Source organism: Suillus paluster (genome assembly GCF_016628075.1).
Source record: "Suillus paluster strain FC165 chromosome Unknown EDB91scaffold_4, whole genome shotgun sequence".
NCBI classification, from domain to species: domain Eukaryota; kingdom Fungi; phylum Basidiomycota; class Agaricomycetes; order Boletales; family Suillaceae; genus Suillus; species Suillus paluster.
The window spans coordinates 928880-945944 of record NW_024537564.1 but is presented as its reverse complement, the minus strand read 5'-3'; the positions used below and the strand labels follow the sequence as shown (position 1 = coordinate 945944).

Here is a 17065-nt window from a genome sequence, read left to right as displayed (position 1 = left end):
CTGAAGCTTTGAGTAGGGCTTCTATTTGCACGTCGTTGATGGCCCAGTCTAGGCCATGGAGGATGTGCCACGCTCGGACACCGATCACATAGTTTGAGATCGTTTTTCCGGAGTATGAGCCGGCTACGAAGGCAATAAAAGCGGCAATGAGAACTGAGGAGGTGGGGGCACAGTCTAGTTCTGGGATTGCGCGAGAATCACAATATACGTGGTATATGAGGAGGCTGGAGCCGTATGACTCGTGGGTGCTTTCGGCCCATGTGTGGCACATTACGTCCTGGATGCGGGCTATGTCATCCATTGCAAGGGAGCTAGGTCTGGACCTTGATGAGAGTGTAACCCAGAGGTGAAGGTGGTGCTTTGCTGCACAATGCGGGCATAAAACGGAGGGCAGCGGGTTGAGATCAGGTGGATAAGCTGGTGCGGGTTAGTGAGTGGTATCTGTATGTTCTATCAGGACGAGCGGGGACATACTATACTTGCGACATTTGGAAGAGCTCTTCTCCTTGCCGCTCGAGTGTTTGGTTCTCGAGGGCTCGCTCAGTGTCTTGGCAGATAGGACGTGCTTTGGGGGGCGCGAGAACCGCGATAGGGCGACGGTGACTTGTGCGCTCGCTTGGTTGTAGAGGGGCGTCAAAGTCTGTGATGAAGTCACTGATAGTGGGAGGGATAGGAATGGGGGGCAAAAGAAGGGTGCAAGAAGGGTACCTTCCACATGATGGGCCGTCTGCAGGGTTGAGAGCGCTAGGGACATAGCGTGTAAGGACGTGACATGAAGCAGACTGAGTGGCATTGTGAACATGCTTGAAGACGGAGTTGGTGGGGCGGTTGCGGCTGCGGCCCTTCCACCATCCTTCCACAACTCCTCTGTTGTCTCCGTAAACCTTGAAGCAAGGGACCAGGTTGGGTTGGGAGGCTTGTATGATACTGAGGACGAGGAACTCGAATCCGACAGCTTCAGCCCAGCCAATGTCACGGCTGTCGGCTTTCCAACCTGGTAAGAGACGCCAGGTGCACCACCATCCATTGATCCAAATTGCGAATGCCCACACCTGAGCTAGCATCAGAGAAGGCATTGGGGTCGGTGACAATGCAGGAGACCGGCACGGGCCTGCTGATGGAAGGTTGGCGAAGAGTCGTGGACCACCATCTGAGGTCGGCAGCACAATTTCTAGGTGGGGTATGAGGCACGAGAGGACGGGCACTGAAAATGGAGAGCATGGCTTCCAATTCAGTGATGTAGGCTCTACCTGCAGGAATGACGAGCAAAGCGTGAAGTAACTTGCCGTGAAGTTTCTGTACTTCGAGTAGGACGTGGCAGGGTTGGGATTCCCATGCCAATATGGCTTCCAGGTATTTCTTCTTTTTGCTGTCTGGGATCTCGATGGTGCAGTTGTTGAGATCCCAGGTGAAGCCCGTGAATGGCAAGCTGGAGTGAAATGAAATGTCCTTAGAGATCTCCCACGGGGTGCCTGTCTTGGAAGATATGGAGTTGATGTCAGTCCATGCAATAAGAGAATTTGGCATCTTTGGTGGATCATGCTGAATTTTGGGATAGATCAAGGATGGGGAAAGCAGCAGTCTTCGTCATATTCTTCTGGCTGGTCGTTTGGTAGAGTGGCGCCTCGATACCACTTTCGACCGCCATCTATGCATAAACCGCCTGGTCGTGGATGCTCTGGGCCCAGGCTTTGCGCTGCTCATTGTATTTACCCAGGTACTCTAGTAATATGCGGAAGAATAAGTGGTCGTCGACCCACTTCGACAGGGGGCCGATCCCTTCGCTGCGGAAGATATCAGCACCCACATCTGCAAGTCCCCCATAAGATCCGGCTGCTGAGGAGCAGCCGAAGCAGAAGCTCATATCAATGGCGAAGAGGTCCTTGCCTGTGCGGACGACGAGACCTGCATATTGGGACGGGTGGAGGGGAATTGTTCTGTACGCCTCGGCCACGTCGCGTGTTGCTCCTTGAGAGCCTGGGGGTAGGCGCCATACCAGTAAGCATATAGTAGCAAATGTACCATAAGTACAGGGATAGAGGTTTGAGTCAATAGAGGAATTAATGGAGGATATGGGGTGTATAAGAGAGGAAGAGTTATGCGATAAGTTTTGGATGATGCGGAATTTACCGGGTTTCCCTGGCTTGGGAATAATAGATAGCAGCGCAGTTTGGAATGGTCCGATGAGCGCCTCAACTTCGGCTTGCGAGAGAGGGCCCAGGTACTGTCCAGAGCTAAATTCTCAATCAAGGATTGAGGCAAAAGCATCAGCGTGTTCATCGATGGACGGATTATTAGGTGGAATGTAAGTAGATGTGATGGGAGGTATGCTACCAGTAAAGCCATACTGTAATGAATGAGGTATGTTTGGGTATGTAGAAATGAGTCCGGATTTAATAAGTAAAAGGCACCAGGCATTGGTGTAGTACGGTGTGAGAGCGCTAAGCTTCCTGGCCTCGAGGACACTTTTGAGTGCCGTGATCCGAGCTTCCACATCCAGAGCAATCGTGGATGTGATCTTTGCTGGTGCTTGAGCAGCTGTTGGGGCGTTGCCAGTCGTAGCATAACTGTAAGCCTTGGGTGTTGACGAGGCGTCCCTCTGGGCTTCTTCGGCAGGAGGTTGGTGTCTTGTTGTCCCATAGGAACTCGCTCTTGCACTTGTGGACATTGTGTGCGAATCGGCCAGAGGCATAAAGTGCAGGTGTGAAGGCCAGTCGGGGCTGCGCTGCTCTGAAAAGACTGCTTATCTTGTCCCATTTGTTTGTTGTCTTGTCGGGGCCGATTGCAACTGGGGGAGGGGGCGCGAGGCGGCAGGCGTCCTGAGGTGTTTCGAGTGGGAGAACGAGAGCAGGAGCGCGTCTGACGAGGTGGTATGCGAGATTGGTGGCGCTGGGACAGAGTCTGTGAGTCCCGCATTTTCTGTTGGGCTGACATTGCTAGCTGGAGCTGGGTTGAGGGAGCGGGGTTTGATTCAGTGAGGGAAGTGGGGTAGGAGGGACCAGGGACGGTGTTTTAAGGAAGAAATGGGAAGCAGTAGCAGCAGGGATGGGGTCGGGAGCGGGAGCATTGTAGGGGAAGCAGGAAGCGATGGAGCAGGGTGTGAGTGGAAGCGGTGGGGGAAGAGGAAGCGGAAGTGTTGGTGGGAGCATAAGTGGAAGTGGTGGTAGTGTGTTTTTGTGGCAGGGGAGTGACGAGAAAGATGATCAGAATTCGAAAATTTTAATCGAGGAGGGGTATGTACCTCCAGTCAGGCTTTCAATGCGCGATTTGTTCCAAACTTCTTTGGTCAAGTTTTTCAACAGCGTGGTGTTGAAAACGCTGATGTCGAAGGCATTGTCCAGGGTAAGGGTGTCATGCCAGTCCCAGCGGACACAGGCAGCGTAGAGGAGTAGAGCACGTTCACCCAAGGGTTCAGCGCGTTGTGGGTGGGAGACAACATTCATGAAGAACATGGTGATAGCGCGTTGGTGCTTCTCCGGCCAGTTCAGTTTATTGATGTATAACAGAAAGCTATTCTTCGCCATGTTGAACTGCCTCCACTCAAGACTATGGTCTTGGATGGCCTTGCGCGAGGGTTTGAAAGCAGCGACTGCCTTTAACGCTATGAAGTCATCGACTTTCGTAAATCCGAACGTGCCATCTGCCGAAGATTTGGCTTCGTCTGCAGTGTCCTTGCAGCCGTCTGGGCTGAAGTACCACAGTTCGACGTACTCGAAGGACTTGAGCTTGTGAATGGCATATTGAGAAGGGCGATGGGTAAGAGTATCATTAACAGAAACTCCTGCCTTAAAATCATTAATCTTTGGTTTCTTCTTTTCGGCCTCTCGGCATTCATCTTCGGCTTCCTGCTCCTGTGCAAGCCGTTCTTGCTCAGCGCGTTCGTGTTCCGCTTGGTTTGCTTCTGCTGTTAACCGGGCTTGCTCGTTTACTTGCAGGGTCCATGCTGCGAGGCGGATGTCTCGGTCTTGCCGCCAGCCCGTGATGAGCTCGTTGGCGGCTTCATCGTGGGTTACCTGTGTGTTTCCGATGATGCGGTTTCTTATGCCTTGGAAAGTTATAGACGCAAAGTCAGGTTTGATGTCCAACGCTGGATCCGATGCAATGCAGGCCATGTTGGGGATTAAAGAGATGGTAAAGGAATGGTTTTAAATTCGAGAGATTTAAGTAAAGGAAAGGCATATTAGTTTGAAGAAAAGAAAAGAGCTCGATGACAGCTATGTCGACGGCTTTGCTAGTGGTAGAGCCGAAACAAGAGCCGACGGCTACTTCCGCTCGACCAAAGACCAAACTCTAAGATTTCGCTCGTGCCTCGCTTCGTCATAGAGTGACAATGAATCTGCAACGGAAGCTTCGTCATCATGGTGAAATATGCATTTGCATTTGTCCAGCGTTCAGTGCGCAAGTGGCTGCCATGTCACGTACGCATCTGCATCCTATTGTCCACCAATCGAGTGTCAAACTGATATTATAATTACTTACTACATATAAGTCCAACTAAATCTGTGCACTTCAAACAAAACATACCGTCATCCACCAGCATATTAATGACACGTCATTGCAAATCAACTGGCGACCAAAGGTGTGACAACTCTCTGACCTTTTTGGGGATCCATGACATGCTGGCAGTCTTCCCCGGAGGCGCAGTGCTTCGGACCATGTTGGCACGAGTGAGACTCCTCTGGGCGCTACCGGTGCATTGTAATGCGGACCCAAACTTTGTACTAAGTGCGGTATCCAGGGTTCTCTAGGAAATAGACCGTAGTACCAAGGTAAGTAAGTAGAAGGAGACTCAAATCACACGAAAATGACCCGAAAGCTTGAGTTTCCTAATATGGCCCACTTCAAATGGCGGCCATCACTCGCAGGCAGCGCTGAGCGTTGAGCTTGCATGTGGTACTCAACATGCAACGAATACGTGTCCCACGAAAAGCTGCAGCTTATCTTTATATGTATCAAGTCGAAGGAGGTGTTGGAACGATTTTTTTGCGGCACAGAAATTGGAAACGGTTACCCCGTGCTACCCCGTGGGCGTTGACACGGATGGACCATCTAGTTGTCTCGTTCCAATGACGGCATGACACCTATGTTTTTCAACGCCCTCGCACGCATCACCTAAATACTGGAAATCACCGGGCCGGCTCTCAATTCAAAAGACAATCGTAGGGCTCAATTAATGACTCTGGTATTCCCCATTCCATTGAATACCCGTTGGCGTCACGGAATATCCTCATGTTGGGCCAAAAAGTCTGGTTGATTACTGGTACGTATCCTCGTTCACAATAAATCGTTACATCTAGTATCACACTTCATTACAGGGACATCATCTGGCTTTGGTCGTCGTCTTGTGGGCCTTGCGCTTGCAAGAGGGGATCGTGTTATTGCGACGGCTCGTACATTGAGCAAAATCGAGGATTTCCCCAAGCACCCAGACCTTCATCTCATGAAGCTCGATGTAAATGCTAGCACAGAGGAAATCAAAGCGCGAATAGATCATGCTGCTCGTGTATGGCATGGTATCGATGTCTTGGTGAATAATGCAGGCAACGGACTGCCTGCGCTTCTCGAAGAGGGAGGGTATGCACGCCAACCCGCGAGCTCTGTGAATATTGTTCATGTTTATACACATACAGCGCCTCGCACATGCTCCGCCAGTTTCAAACAAATCTTTTCGGGACGTTCAATGTTTGCAATGCAGCACTCCCCCACATGAGAAAGAGTGAGTGTTTATCGCAAGGATTCAAATCTCTCCCTTGCTGGATGACGTTTTAAAGAACGCAATGGCACAGTTGTGGTCATCGGCAGTAGGAGTGCATGGAGGCCGGAAATCAGAGTAAATAACTTCAGGCTACTGCATCCAACCAGTTGAAGCTCACTCTGATATGTAGGGTCTTGGTAATAACGATATTTTGGCGAGTAAAAATGGCAAACCACTTACCCGTTTTCTTCCCAGGATTTTATGCTTCGAGCAAAGCCGCTGTACATGGTGAGTAAACCTGCGACCTAATAAATCCGGAATGAGTTAATTACTTGGCTTCACTAGCCATGAGTGAAACACTGGCGCTTGAGCTGAAGCCATTCAACATCCGGGTGTTGCTCGTGGAGCCAGGGGCGTTCCGTACCGAGAACATCTACAGTCACCAGTGGGACTGCTCCAATCCTATCCCGGATTATGACGAGCAACGTGCTGACGGAAGCGTGAACTTCTCCAAGCCTGCTGGGAGACAACCAGGCGACCCGGACAAAGCTATGAGCATCGTTGTAGATGTGGTGAAAGGAGAGGGCTGTGCCGCAGGCCGAGAATGGCCTCTGTATCTTGTGCTAGGCAGGGACGCGGAGGCCGACATTAGATATAAGTGCGCCAAGGTTCTAAAACACCTTGACGACTGGAATGACGTTGTCAGAGGGGTTGATATAGCATGACTTGGGCACGATTTCGGACTTCCCGGAGCATTTAGAATCCTAGATTTTGATTTCAAAAAAATCGGAGTGTCGCCTTCGCACTTCGCCACAATTTGGAAACGCTTTCCAAACCGCAGGTTTATAGTACTGTAACTTAAAATTGTGAGGTGTGGATGGTAAGCGTCGTCGTGGAGTTTTAAATTGGGGGGGTGAGCTATCTAGAATACGTTTAGATCCCCTTCCACTTTGGGCCGCTGTGCGGCACGTCTGTATTGCTGTAACGACTCGCGTTTGGAGTGAGTTTTGACGTAGGGGGCTGGGGGCGAATCTGACCCCTAAGTGTAATGTATGCTAGAGTCGATGTGCCACCATCTCGCTTTAGTGGCCTTCCAACATCAATGTAGAGTAGAGCAGGTAGATCAAGGGGATATCCCACGCAGCAGAAGTATACTACACCTAAGCACTGTTGTTATTCAATCCCCGTCCACCTATGGAAAAGCTCCCGGTAAATCCGCTGGGGATACCCATGGAAATACCCTCGCCGAGCTTCAGACCTTCAAGGTCCTTCACCATCATGCCCAATCTCGCCATCTTGAATCGATCTTTAAGCCCCTTGGAAGTAATGTCTGTTGCAACATCCTCCGCATCGACATTCTCGTTGAAGCGAGTCTCGAACTGGCCCCAGTCACTTCGTTGCGCAAGATAGGGCTTGAGCAGTGCGGAATCGATACGTCCGAGGTAATTTTCTGTGATATAAGATTTGAGGATCTCAGGGCGCACGAGAAAGACATTGCCGAGTTGTCTGATGAACTCGAATCGTTCGTGCAGAGCGGGGATATTGAAGGATGCCACCGTATCTTGGTACGACTTGAGGTCTCTGCAAGTTGAATTGATGTTGGTAGTGGGGAGCATGATATTGTAAAGACCCTTACTTGGCAAGCATTAATCCTCCTGTTGCGCTAACAGGAAATTTGCGGAGATGATCAAGTAGTAGACTAAGAGACCTGTTGAGCATCATATGGATGACTTTCAAACGGCTGTAGCAGACCTGTGGAAGGATACACCTATTTCGGTGAGAAAAGCCTCCCTGTTCTTACCGCTAACATTCTGTACCGCCGCATCTCTCACTTTCTCGAGCATTTCGCAACAAGCTACGCAAGGTTCTGTGTTGACACGAGCAAATGAGAGGTCGTCATTCCGTGGTTTGAAGTCATTCTTCTTTTGTTTCGAGAGCTGCAGAGAAAGCCAACATATTATGGCTGGATGTTGCACGAGGGTTAACACGAATTGACGGGCGGGGTGAAGGACTTGCCATCTGTGACACGTTGTATCAACGTATTTGCCGCTCCTTCGGTCCTGCTGACAGTCTGGTTGTTGAAGATGGTCATTTCACGCCGAGTAGTGACGGATGACGCTGCTAGCGGAAACAGTGCCATATTGGTATATTGTTGCCACAGATGGCATATGAGGTCTACTGAGCGCAATACTTCGAGTGGCTGTAGACTCGGTTCGAGCTTCGGGTCAGCAATTTCAAGACGAGCGATCGCTCTACGCGACAGGATTAGATATGCCATTACAGTTCGCAAAACACTCACGAATCTATTGCAGTTTCCAGATACGCGGCGCTGATGGCTTCCGCCAACACTCTCAGGAGAGTAAATGTGTTCTTGGGGCTGCAGGGATGTGAGCGATGCCAGGTATTATGTACTGCAACACGGAACTGACACGTCGTTCTGGGATGTGAGCTCCACACATCTCCCAACAGCTTCCGCATGCCACTTAAGCATCTTCTCCGCAACGTCAATGCTCAGCAAACCATCTTCTTCCCGCACGGTGTCTTCTAAGCTCTTGTCCTGCATTCTTTCTGAGCTTATGCCTCCATATCGCATAATTAGCGCTGCCGCCTGTGCAGATGTGCTCGAACCACCAGACGTCGTAGTATTTGCGGCAGCAGCTCCGAGCCTGTCCACCATACGGTCAAACATCGAGGACTTTCCTTTCTGCATTCTCATCTGCGTTACAATAGATGAGCACGTTCTGCAGCAAAGACATTAAATACTTACATGATATCGAGTGAAATTCACAAGAAGCCCCGCGTAAAGTTCGCCGAGACTCTTGCTCTCTCTGTCAAGATATTTCTGACCCTCAATATATGGTACAAAAAGTTCTGCCATCGCATTTTCTAGCATGGCGCTCACAACGGATGTCGTCGACGTTCCAGAAGCTGTAAGTGCACCAGAGAGAACCCTACGAAACTCTGTTACTTCCAGAGATGACTTGCTGGGGGTTAGAGATGGGAGCTCGTGAGCTTTCAGGTCTTCGACCAGGTTGGATGTCTGGTTATGCACCAGTTGTAAGATCCGCAGGTAAGCCAAATCAGAGAGAGAAGAGCCTTTGGTCAATAGCTGCTCCATGTATTGTTGAATCTGCAGAAAATCAGAAACTATCATTGTTATATAAAAGATCCGCTGTCTCACAGACTGAGCAAAAACACGCTGCAGGAAAACCTGCATGACAATTGGTGGGTTTGGGAATACTGCCTGGACAATCTGTGATTCCTGCGCAACAGTCGCTCGTATTTCTCCGAACAACTCTGCGAGGCCTGATTCTGTTTTAGGCGGGCTTTCGTCCGGTTTGGACACAGTATTCCACCTTTGCGTGTAATTGTAAGAATAAGCATTCTGAAGCTGATGGAGAACGTACAGTAGGTCGTCATTGTGGTTTGCAGTGTCGCGAACCTTATTCATGAAGAAATCGTGTTGATTAACATAAATCTGAACACAAGATGCACCACCATTAAAATCCAATAATGTTTGTGCGCAATGCTTAACGAAATGTTAGATCCTTATAACACACCGAAGACAAAGAAACACACATGCATCATCTTCGGGTCTCCCTTTCGGTAGCATCGGTCAAACAGATATATCATGTCTTTCTCGAACTTCTCGCAGTATTTGTCAATTGTCTCTCGGGTCTGAATTTCTGTTTTATCACTGGATGGAGGAAAGGACAGTAAGTAATACCTTGTCTGCACTGGGAAGATCGACCTCTCGAGCCACGGTCGTGAGTCGACGCAATATAACGGCAACTTGGCTTCGGCCTTCTCGACCTTCTTTCTTCAAAGCATCCAAACGTGAAGTATCCCCGCGCGAAAATTGGTTGTAGTAATTGATGAGGTCATGGGCGGCCTGGGCTCTCTGGCGTTCAATGTGAATGGATTCCAGCTGTTCACCTGATGTCGAAAGTTAACAAGAGTATTGGACATGTTGGTGGAAGCCACCTATTCGGACTGCAGTGCGTCCAACGTCATTCATCTTGCTTTCCATTGTCGAGAAGGATGACCCAACAGCCTGAGTATGATGGTCAACCAGGACAACCTACAGACTGCGCAGGGAAACGTACTTCAAATCCTCGGTTCAGGTCTGCCATCTTCTTCGAGTACTCTCTTTCTGCTACTCGGACGCTCTTTTCCATCTGCTCCGTCTTAGTCTGGACATCCTTGCGCACACTGATCAACTTGTCCACAACCGCTTCGAATGTTCGTATGAACGGCTTGGGATCGAATGCTAGGCAAAGCAGGAAGAAGTGAGACATTGTTAAAATGAGAGTACACACACGCGTACGTCCAGGGCTTGCCTTCGATTGCGTGATTAGTCTCTCAGATATGGATCCAACGAATTCTTTAACATCGAATTTGCCCTACTCAACATCGACCATCAGCACAGTGGCATGCAGTGTAAACAATTTATGCACCTCAAAATTGTTGATACGTAGTTGTTCCTCAGTGGCCGGATCGAGGTCGCCAAAATGCTGCATGTTGCAACTTGTACTTACCAAGACGTTGACTAGCCGAAGCGTAGTGGAACCTGTTTACTATTGTTGAAAGCTAAAGTGTCTGCCCAAATTTAGTAATACAATCTCAAAGCAATCTTTTCAAAGTTTATTGGTATTGCGTTCTTCTTGCCCTGCTCTTTCCATTTCCTAAGCAATGGCGTCTCCCCATCCGCTGAAATCACTGCTTCAGCTACAATTAGCCTCGGATGCGTCTTCAGTTTTACATCTGTCCTTTGTGCTGTCAACTCTATCAGAGGATTCCCTGTCTCCTTCGCCTCATCTTCAGAAATGGACATCCCGCGTGACTTCCTTGATTCATTCAAAAGATGCCGGAGCCCGGTGGGCTGGCATGTGCATTGCATACCGTACTTCGTCGCTATCCAAGGCTACGATGACAGAGTATGCTCAGAGCTGGGCAGGACTCGCGATGTCCATCCTTACAGTTTGTGAGATGCATTTATCTTGATGTTCAGATGCCTAATGTATTACTCAAGAAACCTGAACCTCTTCCATTGCTCAAGGCTTCAATAAGATACCTTCGACATGTACTCAGCGCGGCAACCGACGTGCCAGAGTTCCAAAGGCAACTGGCCACTCCTACCGTTCCAAAATTTAGCCAGGCGCTAGCATCTATCGTCGAAAAGGCTGCAGATTACGAACTCAAAGTGGGTGCATGATGTTCATGAAATGAACAGGAGTCTGAAATCAATACATCAGGCTCTAGCGATTGACACATTGAAGGACATGGTTATTTTGTATCCTTCATTAAATAGAGCCTCGAGTCCCTCTATCACAGATATGTGCCATCGAATCCTTAATGGCTCTGCACCACAATGCACGAATAAATTGCTGCTCCATAGCGCAGCAAGCCTATATGCTGTTCTTCATTATACCGGAGGCAAGGTTGGGGCAGCAAACTTGTGGAAGAAGTCTGTGGATGAGACCCTTCAGTGTCTCTGGGCTTCTTCGATGGGTCTCAGAACTACATTTCCAGGCAAGATCCCGATATCTGACGTATGAATATCTTATTGATCTTTCACACAGTAACGAATACCCCGCTACCTTCTAGCGGACTATCAGTCGATGATCCAGCGCTAGCTATCGCCCTCAATCTCGACAGATTGAAATGCAGTGTTGTAGCGCTCTGCAGTTTGCTGAGGTGAATATACTGAATACGATGAAAGAACGCACTCACACAAGTACAGGACAACCGTTCAAAGGCCAGTCCAAGTGCCTATAGGACGTACAATGGAGTTCTGTTTATTCCTGCTAGCTTGCACTGCTGATGATGAGGTATTTTTTGTATTTTTTCTTTGCGAATGTTTTGTCAACGAAGTGCTAGAAAGAAGGCCACATTGACGCAACAGTCAGAGCCCTGGAGCTTGCTATTGTGCCAGAGTTGCAGAGTTCTGCATGTGACCTGCTCTGTTGCCTTGCGAAAACGTTGGTAAAACATATTTTTTATTCTGCATCCCAAATGACGGCCTTGATTTAGCATTCAGCATCGACTAACACCATACGTGTCTCGGCTAGTTGTCATGATAACGTATCATCTCGAACAAAACCTTCAACCGTACGTCACTGAAACTACAACCTGAAGTAATGACCTACGTATGCTTTAGAGAGCGACGATGTCGACTGCTCAAATGCATTCAAGCTTTACTGAGCAATAGTTTCCCTCCCAGCGGCGAGCTTAGCTCCACGAGGCTCGTCAAAGCCATTATGCTTTCTCTCATGCCACTGCTATCAACCCAGTCTGATGCACACCCAAGCGAAACGAATTCTGGACAGAGAAAAAAAGGCAGGAAACGCAGACGAGATTATGAAGGAGACGAGGTGTTTAGACTATCAAAAGACGTCATTTGTTCATCGATCGCCGAGGAAGAGGCTATTCTTTGTGCTCTAGACGGTGAGTTCAAGTCGGGACCAGCCAACCCAGTCGCTGATCGCCCACTAGCACTACAGGTTACAATGCGAGGCGCTGAGTTGCAACCCGCTGTTCGCTCCCTGGTCTGCCGTGTCCTGTTATCCTTGTCGCTGTCCTTGCCATCCATGTCACGTCCCTCTTTGTCTCATGACGTTCATCTGCACGGTTTAGTACATGCAAAAGTGAACGGAATGTGCCTAGAGCTAGCTCGAGGGACGACGAGTGCGATGAGCAGAAGCCTTGGTTTGGTTCTTAAATCAACTGTGACGGAAGGCGATGAACATGTAGGCAATGTTTATCATTTCTTTTCCACCAACATGACGATAGATTTGCTTGCAGACCATGCAAACAAAACTCCAAGTGCAACAAGAAGTTGATATTCTTCTCCATCCTCGGTGTCCACCATTAGTCCGCCCGCTTCCTCATGTAGAAGCGCTATCTCTATTCCGCGCCGAGGAAAGCAATGAAGAGCTTGCTGCTCGTACATCACTTGCCTTGGCTACGGTATATGATGCAAGCGTCATGGATATCACGGCAGACCCTATCGTGGCGACCCAACCGGTACCGACGCATTTGCCTATGCCGACACCAAAAACAACAGCTCCTGCACCAGTCTCTATATCACCTCCGGTGCTGGCCAGCCCAAAAACGACATCTCCGATTACAGCAGCACCAACAAAACATTCTGCTGATGTCCCTTCAGCGATACCAAGTCGACAGCCAGCAAAATCTCTGCTGCCGTCAACGGAACTTGTTCCTCTCACGGTAGAACCTCGGATCTATCCCAGTGGCGTTGGACGATGACGAGGAAGAGGAAGCGATGCCGGCTATCGATATGGAGTCGGACTCAGATGGTTGATAGTGGGATACAACCTTACATTCGCCTGTGACCTATTGGATGGGTACCATCAAGAATTACTTCTCCTCCGCTTTGGTTGCGATGGCTGACAACCTTTGCTATGAGTTTCATCTTCAGAATCATGGCTGGCGAAAGAATGTAATGCTGGTCCTTGAGAGATATAATGTAACTGACGAAGGTAAGTTCTTCGGTTGGAAGGAATCAGACGACACCATACCTTGTGCAAAAATTCGCTTGCCACGATGTTATGGGGATCCAATGCCTTTGCACGTTCAAGAAAGATCTGAGCGCGACTCAAAGAGTTGCTATCATAGGTGGTTTCCTCGACCCCATTAGCACCTGGATCAAGGACCTAAGATCGATATGCCAGAATAACCGAAACTTCTAAAACTGACCAATTGATTCTGGAGGCTGAGCAACGAAAATACACAACAAACCTGCATAGACGTGGAGTACTGGATTGTCACGATAAGGGAATGAAGGGAGGTAACTGTTGCAACATCAGATCACGGTTTTCGGCGATAGATAAAGCCACCTACAACTCAAGTTCGTCGAGTGCATCTCTGTACCTGCCACCAAGAATATAATGGTGGACTAATTCAGCAAGAATGCGTTCTCGCTAGCGTCATCTAACTTCGTCGCGATTGTAAGGATAGTAAATTGAGACATACCTCCTCCGGAAGTTGGAGTAACATAGTCCGTAGATAATCTATCTTGCGTGGATTACTCCCCATGACGCAGACATCGATTTCAAGCAAAGTGATGCCCAGCCTCCACATCGCTCTCCAATCTATCTCTTTACATCTGGCTAGGATGGACCAAGCACGTCTGGCACGGGGAAGATCGTCTCGCTGCACGCTGATATTCATAATATCATGCAAGCGCCGCAGTTGTATTTGACGCGCATTGGGCATTTTCTTTTCATCTGGAAAAGCGAACAGGAATTGATGGACATTGGTGTGAGCCCTTTCAAAGACGAAAGCAGGAGGCTCTGGCTCAAAGTTGGAAGGAATCATGGCAAGTGTACGTAGCAACCTTGAAATTGAACGTCACGTTAGTCCGACATCATGATTTTCAAAGACCTTCCCGTAACCAACATCCACTTGGCGTTACACCAACTAACTTTTGAGGCTGGATTCATCGACTGCTGAACAACGCATCTGAAAGCAAATACAGGCGTATGATGGATGACGATTTTACGTTTGGAGCTTCAGTCTGGGGTATACCCAATGAACCAACACGCCTCACAAATATCACAACATCATTTCCCTCACTTGAATCTCCTGTGCTGCCATCTCCTGCACCTTCTCAAGACCGACTAGACGACTACGATGACTTTCATACGCCACCGCAAACACACAACCCATCTATTGTGCAGGATGATGATTTTGGTGACTTTGGAGATTTCGGAGAGGCGGAGGACCTAGAGGGCAGCAGGAATTTCGGACACGATGCAGATTTTGACCAGGGTGCAGATTTTGGGGATTTCACAGAAGATGCTACGTTTCATGAAGAGCCAATACCGGGTCCATCTCATACCATCTGGGAGCCGCTCAGATTAAACCCCCTACCTTCCAGAGAAGACTTGGAGAGACAGATCAACCGCATCCTGGATCCCGTATGGATTCGGGATATATCTTTGTTAACCACAGATGAAGATATCAGACAGGCAGAGGGTGTTAGCCAAATATTAGTCACACCTGAAAGGTTCGTTGTCCTTGTGGAATGTCTCCCTTCGAATGCTGAAAGCCTAGGTTAAAGTCGTGGTTTATACACCATGCTGATGGATTCGCCGCCTCTCATGGAGCCCATAAATTGGACGCGCTCACGCATTCGACAGCAACATTTAATCGCTCTTGGACTACCCGTGAACTTAGATGAAATACTTCCGCACGCAAGTGGCAAGCCCCTTCCCCCACTGCATATATCAACGCGACCGATGTCTGCACCCCCAGGGCCTCGCAACGGTCCGCTGCATAGCACCCCTCCGTCTAGGACCATTTCTCGTGCAGGGACACCTGTGATGGTCACTCCTCAGCCGTCTACGCGGCCAGGACCCTCAACCGTATCACAACTTGGTATTGGACCCAAACCTCAGCTGGATGAAAAGAAGGTAGAAGAATTACTCAAGCTTGATACAGGTGCGTCTGTTTTCCTTAGCTGCGATCTGACCAATGATATATGTCGCTAAGCAGATCAATTAACCCTCTTACCCTTGGCGAAACTTGAACGGTGTCTGGTAGATATCCGGACAGAGACAACTAATGTCTCATCTCTACTTACACACATTTTGCAAACTCGCGACGCTCTCCAGCAGGACTCGGAGACATACAACAAGCTGATCGCAGAGCTGGTAAGTGAGGCGCAGAAGAATAATGGTCAAAGTCGGACAGGTGTCAAGCGTAGCGGTACTCTGCGTTAATGTATTTATTATACTTTCATATGCTGCACGAGTCGTACTTAGAAATTTTCAATGACTGGCGGATCAGAGGTGATATCATGTGATGCGCCAGACAATCACTGTGGAAACGAGTTTTTTACACCAACCGTAATCCGAGGGAGACAATGTGTATAACACGACTGTAAACGTACCTAGCTCGTAATCAGACGTAAATCCGACATGTCGCAAATTTTGCTCGCTCGGTCTGAAGCAACAGATGTAAACAGACACTTTTCCAACTTCACCAACACACTTTTTCGGACCTCCGTTTATTCTCTTCAGATACCTGCTATTCCACCACTATCCAGCCCAGTAAATTCAACTTCTCGATGTCTGCTTAGGGTAGACTTGAAGCAAGGTGAGTTTTTCGAAAATTTCGCTAAGTCCGTAACTCGAGCGCTATGTCAAATACTATCAGGCTCGAGTTGCCAGCTCATGTACAAGCTTTTACTTTTACCTTCGAAACGATGCGTCCGGGACCCACGGTGAGTACTAAGTGTATTTCTACGAGGCCACTACCATTAATCATTCTTTTGTAGACTGTTTCACTCTCAATTCAACAGCCTGCCAGACGTCCTAGGCTTGTCGCGCACGATATCGAAATGGTAGACAGCAGCGTGACAGAACCTGAGTCACCCGAAAAGCAAAGAGTTGTCCGTTGGCAGATTTTTAATTCGTTCTTTTCTAACACGAACCTCATGCGAAGAAACGTGCGTTTGTGGTAGCGAGCTCCTTATCGGTGTGCTGTGCGTGTTCGGTCAGTCGTTTGACCTCTGTGACAAGATGTGCAACGGTCTCATTCAAATTTGGCGACTGCTCAAGTGCCCCATTTCGCCTATTCACGTTCTGGTTCACGTGCGGAAGGTGAGTGGCAGGCTGTCGACCCATTGAATATAGCATCATAGCTTGATACTCCTCGCTTCCAGGAACAACAGATGGTGCCCGCGAAGATGCCTCACTACCCGAGTCTCCTGCGAAATGACGGTATGGTGTTTCACCTCGAGAGGATGTACTATTTGAGCTGAAATTCTGTGGCACGCTACCAGCTCGCATGGACTGGACGGGTGTCTGGTGTGCACCGAAAAAAGGATACGGGGATGGCTGACGCATATCGGGTGAGTGCTGCGGACTGGTGGAACGAAGCCTATTGTTTAAATGATCTTGGTACATAGGTCCCCCAGCGAATGCGTCGCTGGTGTTGTGGTCACCGTGCTGTCCATTGCCTGACTGAATCGCATCCAGTAAGTCGCTTGACTTTTAGTGGGCGATCTACAAGCTCTTACCATCTCAAATCGAGGTACATTACCACTGAAGTATGGATCGTGTTGAGGCGGCTGATGCGACACTTTCCCGGCGACCTGGGGTATATTATATTGAGGATATGCTTCTCCTGCCCCTACCAGTGCTGGCTGCTGAGAATCAGGAGCGGGAGCACCACTCGGGCGTCTCTGAGTCTGTTGGCCTTGGAACCCATACATTCTGGCGTGCAAGGTGGTGGGGGATATCAAGGACCGGGGAGCATATGTGGGGACCTAGCGGGACGAGTTCTTTGATACGGCACATGTCTATTCAGAATAGAAGCGGATCCGTTTATGCATAAATCCAG

At 48.9% G+C, this 17065-nt stretch overlaps 7 protein-coding genes across 7 annotated transcripts; 3 read left to right on the top strand and 4 right to left on the bottom strand.

The window, feature by feature from the left end:
- Positions 1-3203: 3203 nt before the first annotated feature.
- EDB91DRAFT_1044842 (uncharacterized protein) lies at positions 3204-4112 on the bottom strand (the record flags this gene model as incomplete). The annotated part of the gene is made up of 1 exon (XM_041313148.1): positions 3204-4112. One exon carries the CDS (start codon positions 4110-4112, stop codon positions 3204-3206), a length of 909 nt encoding a protein of 302 aa, XP_041182681.1.
- A 719-nt stretch (positions 4113-4831) lies between these two features.
- On the top strand, positions 4832-6584 carry EDB91DRAFT_526231 (uncharacterized protein). The gene is made up of 7 exons (XM_041327588.1): positions 4832-5260; positions 5316-5574; positions 5631-5716; positions 5772-5830; positions 5886-5892; positions 5951-5983; positions 6041-6584. The coding sequence occupies exons 1-7, from the start codon at positions 5230-5232 to the stop codon at positions 6418-6420; spliced, it is 855 nt and encodes a 284-aa protein (XP_041182680.1). The 5' UTR covers positions 4832-5229; the 3' UTR covers positions 6421-6584.
- A 53-nt stretch (positions 6585-6637) lies between these two features.
- Positions 6638-10254, bottom strand: EDB91DRAFT_526241 (exocyst complex component Sec10-domain-containing protein). The gene is made up of 14 exons (XM_041327589.1): positions 10153-10254; positions 9802-10098; positions 9680-9749; positions 9423-9631; positions 9275-9373; positions 9103-9224; positions 8877-9051; positions 8463-8825; positions 8125-8411; positions 7995-8072; positions 7712-7947; positions 7448-7658; positions 7332-7394; positions 6638-7276 (listed from the first exon to the last, which is right to left on the bottom strand). The coding sequence occupies exons 1-14, from the start codon at positions 10213-10215 to the stop codon at positions 6856-6858; spliced, it is 2694 nt and encodes an 897-aa protein (XP_041182679.1). The 5' UTR covers positions 10216-10254; the 3' UTR covers positions 6638-6855.
- A 98-nt stretch (positions 10255-10352) lies between these two features.
- EDB91DRAFT_526124 (rRNA processing/ribosome biogenesis-domain-containing protein) lies at positions 10353-13096 on the top strand. Its single transcript, XM_041327587.1, has 10 exons — positions 10353-10675; positions 10728-10898; positions 10951-11227; positions 11278-11392; positions 11439-11526; positions 11576-11676; positions 11729-11806; positions 11856-12142; positions 12191-12444; positions 12500-13096. The coding sequence occupies exons 1-10, from the start codon at positions 10388-10390 to the stop codon at positions 12962-12964; spliced, it is 2124 nt and encodes a 707-aa protein (XP_041182678.1). The 5' UTR covers positions 10353-10387; the 3' UTR covers positions 12965-13096.
- EDB91DRAFT_1044326 (uncharacterized protein) lies at positions 13069-14035 on the bottom strand (the record flags this gene model as incomplete). The annotated part of the gene is made up of 5 exons (XM_041313120.1): positions 13069-13188; positions 13237-13358; positions 13415-13509; positions 13559-13638; positions 13691-14035. 5 exons carry the CDS (start codon positions 14033-14035, stop codon positions 13069-13071), a joined length of 762 nt encoding a protein of 253 aa, XP_041182677.1.
- A 167-nt stretch (positions 14036-14202) lies between these two features.
- EDB91DRAFT_1044400 (uncharacterized protein) lies at positions 14203-15441 on the top strand (the record flags this gene model as incomplete). The annotated part of the gene is made up of 3 exons (XM_041313123.1): positions 14203-14726; positions 14781-15160; positions 15215-15441. The coding sequence occupies 3 exons, from the start codon at positions 14203-14205 to the stop codon at positions 15439-15441; spliced, it is 1131 nt and encodes a 376-aa protein (XP_041182676.1).
- Positions 15442-16155: 714 nt separating this feature from the next.
- Positions 16156-16937, bottom strand: EDB91DRAFT_1243347 (uncharacterized protein; the record flags this gene model as incomplete). The annotated part of the gene is made up of 2 exons (XM_041322282.1): positions 16156-16686; positions 16743-16937. The coding sequence occupies 2 exons, from the start codon at positions 16935-16937 to the stop codon at positions 16156-16158; spliced, it is 726 nt and encodes a 241-aa protein (XP_041182675.1).
- Between the last annotated feature and the right edge of the window lie 128 nt (positions 16938-17065).